Source organism: Triticum dicoccoides, chromosome 1A (assembly GCF_002162155.2).
Source record: "Triticum dicoccoides isolate Atlit2015 ecotype Zavitan chromosome 1A, WEW_v2.0, whole genome shotgun sequence".
NCBI lineage: Eukaryota > Viridiplantae > Streptophyta > Magnoliopsida > Poales > Poaceae > Triticum > Triticum dicoccoides.
The window spans coordinates 540,864,587-540,872,374 of NC_041380.1; the positions used below are offsets into that span (position 1 = coordinate 540,864,587).

Below are 7,788 nucleotides of genomic sequence, written 5' to 3' on the forward strand. Positions count from 1 at the left end.
GATGCGGTTAGGGAGCCCCACACAGCAAGTCATCCTCCCAGGATTGGCCACGGCTCACGCCTGAATGGAGTGTGCAGGCAGTTTTATTTGCCTATTTATATGCAATTAGATTCCGTCAGGGGCTAGCTGCACCTAACCCATAGTTTAGATTTCTAGGAGGGGTTAGGGTCAAATAACTACGCAAAATGCAGTTTCAAGTTGCCATACTTACCTGCGTGGCCACAGTGCAATCGGATGATGAACCAAAATTAGGGTGAGAAACGACAGAATCCAAAGCCAATCGAACGAAAAGTCTAAGAGCATAAGTGCAGAGCTTCCAGAAACCAGCGGTAGACCGTCAATGCTGGGATTAGTCCTCACATCACATAATAACAAATATCCATCAATTCCGCCTAACACAAACTCTCGGGATCACTCAGTCACAGAGCGTCAGTCTCCTCTCGCAGTAACAGTAAAACCAGGAGCTCAGTCATACTTTGTACAGGATTGTACACCACGCCGCGCCGGACCAGCCACGGCGGCTACTCCGGCGCGCGTACAGGGAACACCAATGTTATTTAGGGCTGCTGTCAACTCTTCTTCTCAGGCGGGGCGGGGCGGGCGGCCGGGTGATTGCTGATTAGCAGAGGCAAACTTAGTCTTACTGCCTATCCAAGAACATGTAATCAGCGGCGGCGCCGGGGGGGAGGCCACCGGCACGGGGCGTCGTCGACTCGGCCATCTCCTTGAGGAAGGAGACGACGTCCTCCGACGAGTTGAGCAGGTAACGGGCGTTGGAGCGCTTCCTCCCGACGGCGCACGAGAAGTAGTTGTCACCGTTGAGGTCCAGCACCGACGACCCTTCGCGCCAGTCGTGGTGGCTGTTGTTGTTTGCGGTGCTGTGGTCGGACGAGGACGATGACCTCTCCGGAGGCGGCGGCGCGACCTGAGGCTTCTGTATCCTCGCCTGCGAGTTCCTCGAGTTGCTCCGGCCGTTGGATGGCCGCCCGTTCTGCCTCCTGTCGACGGATACCGACGCACCATCCGGTTTCACTTTTGGTTCAGAAGGGTATTCAGGGTCGAAGAACACATAGATGTCCTCGTCCTGAAAAGATAAAATTTCACAATTTTCCTATTATATCACACACATTCAAGATGAACTAGAAAGGAACGAGAGAGGATAAAGTCAGTGCAGAATTACCTTTCCTAGGAAGTGGCCTATACATAGTACATAGTCAATCGGAGTAACCATGCTTTTGCTGTGAACAATCTCCCCTAGAATACGATCAATGGCCGCACCCTACAGAACGGAAATGAATAATTAGTAAAGCATCAGTTAGCTAAATAATATGAAATCTTTCACCATGTTTAAAAATCACACTGCCTAACTGACCTTTGTGACTCCAACAGAGCGAACTTCAACTGACCGGCTCCCTTGAACAACATCCACAGCTGCATTTGAGATTGGACCGGTCCACAGGTGCTGCAGCATATCTCTTGCTTGGAGCCTCCCAAACTCAACATCTTCACAAGAGGCAAGTGCAAATAGTATTGGATATTTTTGTTATTCACAAAATGAAGAAAAACTATGCATGAAGACCTGATCACTTACCCGCATACTTGTAGTTCCACACAAATGATGTTTCACGATGTTCAAAATGAGATCTTGGGGTTCTTTCTGTGAAGTACTCAAAAACATGCTGGAAAGGGGTAAATGGTGTGAGAAGGTATACATTAAGGGGTTACGGCTGGACATTGCTCATCAAACAGACCTACCTTTACACTGTCGACCCAATCCATGTTCAGATGCTCAGGCATTGTTGTCATCCATTCTCCATCAGTTGGGCGTAAGAACATCCCATGCTCTGCTGCCAGCCACAAGTTAAACTCTCCAAAATTCTGCAAAGGGTAGAGGATATCTTGATTTTAGTACTAACAGATAAAGCAATTACAAATCACAAAATGACAGGAGTAGTAGTAGTATTACTTCATCAAGAACACTCCTGTCGCTTCCGCTGAGAACGATAACCGTAGTGCTCTCGTCCTCGCAGAGGGCTCTCAAAGGACCCTTTAAGTCAGGATGCAACTTGAGTTCCATCTCCTTGATTTGATCACCGCCCCTTCTCCCAGAGGATTCAACTGGCTCAGTCAATGTTGAATTGAAACCCTATATTCAGTCATCGGTGCAACAAACAGATATTGTAAGGTCATGCTGTTTGAGTGCTAAGTTCATTGTACTATGAAGGAAAAACTATACATATTTGCAGATGCCATTCATTTAGTTTAAAATGCAATGAAAATAAATGAACTAATGTGTAACATTTCAACATGTGGAGGAGTTACTGCAGAAGAGTAAACAAGCAGTTGTTTGCATTATAAACCCCAGTGATGGCCAGTATAAACAACTTCAAATATCAATAGAAAAGAGAAAATATGGTGTTTACCAATATGAGCAAACGATTTTTTGACTGCAGATATTGCTGGATGGCCGTTCGACTAGGAAGGTCAGGAGGAACTTGTCTTGTTCTCATCAGAGCTTCAGCAACTGTATCGTTTAGCTCACTACATGAAAAGACAGTGTGGTTACAAGAAAGTCTGGCAGCAGCTAACAAATTTATATTTACAATGAAAAAGAAATATTTAATATACTAGTAAGTTCTGGTTAATAAAAGTACAAATGAGCCGAAGTGCAAACGAGCTCCTCACCATACAAAAGTTTCAGCCCAATCTTGGGCAGTATGAGTTGTTACATGCGCGTAGTTATGCCTGTGCCGCTTCTCCCTCTCATCAGATGTCATTGTCAAAGCATGTTTTATTGAGTCTGCAACTTCTGTAATATTCCAAGGATTTACAAGAATGGCACCAGCACCAAGCGATTGTGCTGCACCGGCAAACTGAAATTGCAATGACAGAACTTATGAACCAAAATCAAATATATTTTCAGGAGACTGTAAAAGAAACGGAAAATATAAACACACACATATGAATATCCTTACAGACTACATTTGGAATCAATCGATATTATTTATCATCATAGCTGATGACTTACCTCACTCAATATCAGAACTCCTTTTTTTGATCCCTGGCATGCAACATATTCGTAGCTTACAAGATTCATGCCATCCCTCAGTGATGTTACAAGAGCCACATCTAAGCAAAACAGAGGAAATGCACAGCTCAAGCATGATAAACGCACTAATATTTTGAATAAAAGAGTGCTAATAAAGCCCAACTTTCAATATAAAGAGAGCTGCCAGGAATTACCAGTGACTGCATAAAGAGCACACAAGGCATGGAAATCAAGAGATCGATCCTGCAAGGAGCAAATTATTTTAGTTGAAACGAAATAGTTTGCCAAAGAGCTATTTAAAAGATAGCACAAAGAATTTAGGTCATAAGATAGCACAGAGAGATACTTAAAAGCTAACCAGATGATGAATGGGAACAGCAGACAATGTTCCAAATCGTCCATTTATGCGCCCAACAATTTCATGCACTTGGCTTGTAAGCTTCTGATCTGCTCAAGAAACAAGGAAGTGCTATAAGAACTGCAACCAAATCTATATTGTTTAAGAGGAATGATATTTTAAAAAGAGACAGCAAGCTGACAAATTGAAAACCATGTATATGAACAATCATATGTCAAACATATGATGCACTACATATGCGGAGTGGCAAGAACAAAATACAGAAATGTTCTTACACTCAGGGACGTCAGTTCTAGTTGGCACAGCAATTTGAAGTAGAACCACTTTATCAATCCATTCAGGGTTTTCCTCAAGAAACTTTTCAAAGGCCAAAATCTTTTGTGGAATTCCTTTGATCATGTCAAGTCGATCAACACCAAGCATTACCTATGACAACAACCAGGAACAAATACTCTGTAAGACTACAAGAGACGTCAATAAATTATTGAATTTTCAACAAAAGAAAGATAGGTCAAATCAAAAAGATATTGATAGTATGGTTTATAAGTTTGCAGGTCAAGATTTAATGTCCTACACTAGAATAACAGGACAGAAAAATGGAAGTGTGACTTTCAAGGTGGCATTTATGAGCTAGAACAGCTAAAATGTGCCAGGTAGATCTGGAAATTTCAAAAATACAATAGCAGCATCCTATCAGCTGTTTGGAAATTTCAAGTGTTTTCTCACCTTCCGTCCCGCAAATCGCTGTTTCAGTTCATTGACATGTCTTTTTGCTGCGTCAATGTCCAACGCCCTTTTGAAACGATCAGAGTCTATCCCAATAGGAAACTGAAGATTTCAGCCACGTGAGTACAAAGAATCACCCATTTTCCAAAAAACAAATTGGATATTGTATAAATCATCGTAATGAGAGGTAGGAATAGGTAGAATCATGAATAGCTTTGACTAATGGTATTTCACAAGGAGGAGAGGCCCTAGTGAAGCACAGCCACTGATCCCAAACATGTCAGATAAACAAACTAATTAACATAAAAGTTCTGATGTGTACCGCTGCAACCCGCGTTAACTTTCCCTGGTCCTCCACACCTTCAGGGGTACCCTCGAGTCCGAGTATTCTGGTACATGCGCTCACGAAATGCCTTGCATAGTCGTATGTATGAAATCTGAAGAAGAAAATCAGTAAGAGCTAAGAACAGCCATAGAACAACCAGTAAAGAAACCATTATTACTAATAAAAGCAAGATGCATGCTCACCCGACTAAATCAGCGCAGAGCACGGAGCGAAGCAGCTCCGAGCGTGATGGCAGAGTGCGGTAAATCTCCGAGGAAGGGAAGGGCGTGTGCAGGAACCACCCGACCTTCATGTTGATGTCATGCTCCTTGAGGCACCTGGGCAGGAACATGAGGTGGTAGTCATGGCACCAGATCACATCCCCTTCCTGGTAGTGCTGGTAGACGACATCAGCAAACATCTGGTTGGCCCGCTTGTACGCGTCGAACTGCGACTCGAAGTTCCGGGTGGTTGCCAGCCTGTCCTCCTGCGGCAGCCCGAGGTAGTGGAAGAGCGGCCACAGTATGTTGTTGCAGTAGCCGTTGTAGTACTGGTGCACGATCTCCTCGTCCAGGAAGACTGGTATGCATCTCTGTTTTGTTTGATCAACAGAAACAGATATTGTTTCAGTCACTAGAACGAACTAGAGTGGTAAAAAAGCAGACAGCACTGTTCTATTGGTTCAGTTGGCATCAGATATGTCATAGATTCTGTGGATTGCAACGAACCTTCTCGGCGAGTGCATTGGTGAGAGCCTGCTGGCCGACCTCGTCGGGGACATTCACACCGGCCCAGCCGATCCACTTCGCGTCGACATCTTTCACACCTGCGAAGTCAGAAAATTCAGTACGTGCAGCTGCTGGTGCAGGATTCTGATGCATGCATCGCTCCGGCGCATGACATTGAGGAGAAGGGATTACCGAGGAGCGCGCTGACGAGGCCACCGGCGCTGATCTCCAGGGACCACTGATCCTCGCCGCGGCGATTGGCGGAGACGGGGAGGCGGTTGGCCACGACGAGGAGGCGCTGCTTCATGCCGCGCAGGCCGAGGCGGCGGAACCCGCTGCGGGGGCCGGAGAGCGGCGGCCGCGCGGCGTGGCCCCCCGACCCGCCGCCACCGGTGTCGTCCATGTTGGCGTGCGCGCCCTCGGGGCGCGACTGGGCGCCGCAGTCGGCAAGGGAGGCCGCGGCGGGCTCGGCGACGTCCGTGTCCATGGCGTCGGGGGACGCGGCCGTGGGCAGGTGGTGGCGCCGGCCGTTGCCCCGGAGCACGCGGTCGATGTCGCTCGGCGAGGCGCCGCCGTCGTTGGAGAAGGGCGAGGAGTCGGGGGCGTTGGAGGACGGGGTCGGCATGGCTTCGTCGCCCAGCCTGCTTCTTCTTCGGCTGATGATGTTGCTGCCCGCGGCGTCAGCGCTCATGGACCGCCGCGACGACTCCCCCGCCGGCTGATTCGGCCTGCAGCATTAGGCGGACGCACGCGGTGAGCGACGGCGGCGCGACAAGGCGGACAAACGAGACGGCCCATCATCACTCATGGGCGGCGGCCGGCGGCCGGCGGCGAGCGACGAACAGCGAACGGCGACGGCTCTGCCTCCCGCCCGCCCGTCCCGAGGAGGAGGCGCGGCCGGCCTTAATTGCGCTGCTTTCCTCTCGTGTTGCGTTGTGTGACTCCGTGCGCAGCGGCTCGCTCGCCACGGACCCTGCTAAAACGGCGCGCGGTGGCGCCCGTGCGTCAGTGGGATAGCCGCCAGCCAGGAGCACGGGCCTAGTCAAGCGCGCCGGGCCGCAGAAAATCCTCTTTTATTACGCCCACCGTTCGTCATACACACACACACACACAATTCCTCCCCCTTTTTTTGTTTTCAAAAAGCTTCAAACGCAAATACAGTACCGTAATCACGTTCCGTTCTACTTTTCCCTAAAAAAAACTCTACTCTACTACTAACAGGAAAAATAAACTTAACAACAACAAAAAAGATCTACACAACGGAAATCGAATGCGATTACAAGACCCGGAGAAGGCCGGATCGTGATCGTGATCGCGTTCACGGCCCATACGGCCCCCGGCATCGGAACTACCAATCCAATCTACTAGTCCCCGATGAGATCGGCGGGAGCCACCCTGCGCGCCGGCCGGGATCCATCCAAGCGAGGCGGCGCCGCCGCACGGGCGAACGAAAGGAGAGAAGAAAAGGGACGACGTGGTACAGATCAACATCTCACCCTATGTCAAGGTCTCGCCGCGCGTGCGCTCCCGGATCGGTCGCCTTCGCCGCCTCGCGCTGCTCTGCAATGGGATGAGACTCCGACTCCGGCCGGCTGGTTATAACAAGAGCGAGATGAGCCCGGGGGATGGGAGGGGACTGCAACAGACTAGCAGAAGAGAATACACTAGGGGGTGAGAGGGGGAGGGAGAGGGGGGTGCAGCAGGGCCGCCACGCCTGGAACTCGCACTCTTGTTTGAGAGCACGGGCGATATGCAGGTCGGGGTGGGGGCGATTGGCACCTTTTTATAGGATCGCTGGGCCTGGGATCCAGCTAGCGGCAGCACCTCCTGCCCCGCGGACCGTATTTATATACTCCCTCCTTCCATCTATACAGGACCTAATGCGTTTTTCAAGATTGTCTTTGACTATTGACAAAATTAATAGTACATGACATGCATAATATAAAAATTATATCATTAAAAGCTCCTTTCACATACGAATTTGATGATGTGCTTTGTGTAAGTTGCATGTCATATATTATTGCTTTAACATTTGATCAAAGTTAGCCTCGAAAAACGTATTAGGCTCTATATAGATGGAAGGAGGGAGTATAAAGAAAAAGGAACCAGCTACGCGTAGTATTTGTGGAATTGTCCCTCGTGCCCCGCGGGGCTGCAACCCTCGGGCCTAGAGGTGTTTAGTGTAAATCACCGTGTATTGCTGACCCTGCTTTTAATTTGCTCTTGTAATGGAATGGAATACTAGTAGACTAAAAGAGAAAGGAAATACATGACAATGTACCTTTTTAAGGGAGACCATAAAAAGGTTCTATATAAGCTAGAGAAATATGTGACTGCTATACATGAAAACATACATATCAATTTTAAAATCATAGCTTATAGTTTAACGAAAAATAGAAGTAATAAATGTACTCGACCATAATTCTTCTCCGTTCATGAATATTCTTAGGAATCATTTTCTATTTTTAAAATTTTCATATTTTCCATATGTCTTAAGTTCTCTATCCAATAGTTTGTCTTCATATTCTTGTTTTCATGTTTTGTAGTAACTTTCTTCCTTATTCATTTATTTGCTATTCTTCCAGAAAATATTTTCTGAATG

At 47.6% G+C, this 7,788-nt stretch overlaps 1 protein-coding gene across 1 annotated transcript; it reads right to left on the reverse strand.

Annotated features, from left to right (window-relative positions):
- Window positions 1-294: 294 nt before the first annotated feature.
- On the reverse strand, window positions 295-6,920 carry LOC119287215 (alpha,alpha-trehalose-phosphate synthase [UDP-forming] 1-like). Its single transcript, XM_037566743.1, has 18 exons — window positions 6,683-6,920; window positions 5,379-5,914; window positions 5,187-5,284; window positions 4,662-5,050; window positions 4,456-4,570; window positions 4,134-4,235; window positions 3,683-3,833; window positions 3,408-3,496; window positions 3,244-3,292; window positions 3,029-3,129; window positions 2,686-2,873; window positions 2,424-2,541; window positions 1,967-2,146; window positions 1,756-1,878; window positions 1,592-1,679; window positions 1,373-1,503; window positions 1,181-1,279; window positions 295-1,084 (listed from the first exon to the last, which is right to left on the reverse strand). Exons 2-18 carry the CDS (start codon window positions 5,875-5,877, stop codon window positions 641-643), a joined length of 2,964 nt encoding a protein of 987 aa, XP_037422640.1. The 5' UTR covers window positions 5,878-5,914; window positions 6,683-6,920; the 3' UTR covers window positions 295-640.
- Between the last annotated feature and the right edge of the window lie 868 nt (window positions 6,921-7,788).